The sequence below is a fragment of the Tupaia chinensis genome, unplaced genomic scaffold (genome assembly GCF_000334495.1).
Source record: "Tupaia chinensis unplaced genomic scaffold, TupChi_1.0 Scaffold000292_1, whole genome shotgun sequence".
NCBI lineage: Eukaryota > Metazoa > Chordata > Mammalia > Scandentia > Tupaiidae > Tupaia > Tupaia belangeri.
Window position 1 is genome coordinate 3912994 of NW_006159777.1, and position 2714 is coordinate 3915707.

General features: G+C 54.7%; 1 protein-coding gene across 5 annotated transcripts in view; it reads left to right on the forward strand.

The window, feature by feature from the left end:
• The window catches only part of ETS1 (ETS proto-oncogene 1, transcription factor), a 134479-nt gene that overhangs the window by 67144 nt on the left and 64621 nt on the right, over positions 1 to 2714 (forward strand). For 2 of the 5 annotated variants that reach the window (XM_006150647.3, XM_027772702.1), the window contains exon 1: positions 7 to 231. The exons of the other annotated variants lie outside the window; for them this stretch is intronic. In XM_006150647.3, the coding sequence (XP_006150709.1) occupies positions 150 to 231 (82 nt within the window). In that variant the 5' untranslated portion in view covers positions 7 to 149. Of the gene's footprint in view, positions 1 to 6; positions 232 to 2714 lie in introns of those variants that run through there. 5 annotated transcript variants of the gene reach the window in all.

A 2714-nucleotide genomic window follows, 5' to 3' on the forward strand; every position in this document is an offset into this window, starting at 1 on the left:
GGGACAGGCCGCGGGAGCTGGTGATTTTAGGGAGGAGAGTCGGATCCCACCCCGTCCCCTTGCCCCTGTTGCTAATTCCCGTCGAAAGGAAAAGCACGGCAGAAATAGCCAACTTGCCACAATCCATTCCGTTCCCCGCGCCCGGCACCATGAAGGCGGCCGTCGATCTCAAACCGACTCTCACCATCATCAAGACGGAAAAAGTCGACCTGGAGCTTTTTCCCTCCCCGGGTGAGTGGTGGCTGGCGGTCCCCACCCCAGCTCTCGGCCGCGGGTCCCCTCCACTTTGTCTGCACTTTTCGGTACTGGGCCCCGGGTTTCTGCTGGAGCGGGGCGGGGGGATGCCTTTGGCAGCTGGAGAGAGGGGAACAGGAGGGGCGGGCGTTGGTGGCCCCAGACCCTTGGTTCCGGTGGGGACTGGTATTTATTTTCACAGCTGTGTTTGTGAGTAGTGGGAATACGGGTTGTAGAATTTCCGGCGCCCCTTTCTTGCCTTTTTATGTTCCTAAATGAGCAAGAACCTCGGGGCGCTAGTCCCTAACGTTAGTGAGGACGGACACTGCCCCAGAGGACATGGTCCCCTGAGCCCATGTCTTCCAGAGCTGGAGCAGGATGGGGGCCCTGAGCGCCAAAACCGAGGGGCATCTGTGGGGCTGGCCTCCAGCTCCGTCTCACTCGTCCTGGCCCCCGAGCCCCACTGTCACATGTGCTCCACTGTCTGGCTCGTCTTTGCTGGGTGGAGGATGAGGATTTGGGAGAGCTAAATTCTCCTCAACTTCAGGAGACCTCCGATTGTCTTCACGCGGGGTGCTCACTTTAAACGCATTTCTGACTTGCGGGAGACGTGTCCTCTGGTGCCAGACACACTCGATAGGAGGGCCGTGTGCCCGTGCCAGGCATGACTGTTTTTGGTGTGTGGTGATGTCCAATTCTTGGGCTGGAAGGGTTTTAATGAAGGGAGGGATAGGAAAAAACTTCATTCTGTCTTAGACACAAATCTTGGTGCTAAGCAGCTGCAGTGGAGTCCGGCCCTACAGCGTTCGGAGAGGGAAGGGTCCTTTCTGCTGGGACAGACTCCACCAGCCGCCCTATGTGAGCGGATCTGGAGATGCAGGTGCGGAAAGGTGGTGACTTCCGGAAAATGCTGCCGGCCGTTCTGTGCCCCTCTGCTGTATCCGACCCTCATGGTCGGGACGACTCCTGCTTCCCGGGGCCAGCACATTTTTGCCTGGCCCAGACTTGAGTGCTCATTTTAACCCTTAATCTCCTTAAACTTCCCACGCAGGGAGCTGAGGGCTGTGAGAGGCATTGATAAAGGACACGTGGTTTGTGCCTTCTTTTGGGGGGCTCGACTCTGAACCCCAGGACTGCTGGGTTAGAGAGGTCTGAGCTTGTTCTTGCCAGGACTGATGAGGGTCAGAGCAGCAGTGAACTCCAGCGGAGCCACCGGGCGTTTGGGACATGCAGGGCTGCAGTTCGGAAATGATGTCCCCAGGATGGTTGTGTTGAGGGGTTCAAGGACATCAGAAGTTCTGATTGTCACTATTGATTCAAACCATACGTAGAAGTGGTGAAGGGGTCGTTCACAGCACACATGTAAACTCAGCTAATAGGCCCTTTCCCGGGCTGGCCTGTTTATGCGTGTTGTTATGTGTGTTTACGGGGAGGAGACAGACTCGGCCGCCTGGCAAGTATCACATCGATGTGTCAGTGCACGAAGCTACCACGAGTCCTCTGTGCTGGGGGTGCAGGAGGACCCCCGGCAACACACACGTCTGAGATCACAGGAAACGGTTGAAGCAGGCTTTTCTGGTAACTTATTCAGTATTAGAGCTCTGACATGTGGAGCTATTGTGTCGGTTATTGACAAAGACAGACCTGGGCAGGGTACTTCCTTCGGCTTTGCCCTCTGTAAAATGGGGCGCTGCAGTCAGTGTCCCCTGTCACGAGCTCCTTCACATTGGCTTTTCTCCTTCAAAAAAAGGTTTCCAAGCCACTGACCAGGTTTTGTGAGTGACCCGCAATACAGCAAAGTTCTAACTGGTTAAAGAAATCAAGCAGTGTCCCCCATCCATTGTAATGAGATGTGATTTCCAGCACTGTCTTGGGGAAAATGAAGACAGAAATTTGAAAATATACAGTGAGTGGAATACCTAAGTTTCCGCTCAATTTTTCTGGGTGTTGCTTAAATGCGAATGTTACACCCGTATCTCCAACAGGGAAATGAGAGGGGGCACCGGGGAGGGGAGAGCCTTAACCTGGAAGTGTGGTGAGCCAGGGGCTGAGTGAAGTCAGCCCCTTTCTTAATTTCTCAGTGTGCGTTGCCGCAAGTAGTATTGCGAGCTACCTTTGGGAAACTCGGCAGAGAAACTCGAGTTGAGACTTCCACTTGCAGGTGCGGAGATGGGAGAAACCCTGGCCAGGGCTGCCTGCTTCCGGCAGTGGGGGGACGAGACAGCGGCGAGCTGGGGGTTTGCTTTGCCCATCAGACCATATAGAACATGTGCTTAAAGTTTAACTTCTCCCAGCGTGGCTGTGTCCACAGCTGCAGCTGAAATATTTGCCAGAATGATTTCTTTGGGTTGCTCGTTTCTTCTGTGCGGGGACAAGTACTGTGGGATCTTATCTGGCTTAAATGATTAAACCAGAATTTCCTCCCCACCCACCCCCCCCCCAGCTATATGAAAGCCCAAGGGAGGCAGCAGGGGGTGGGG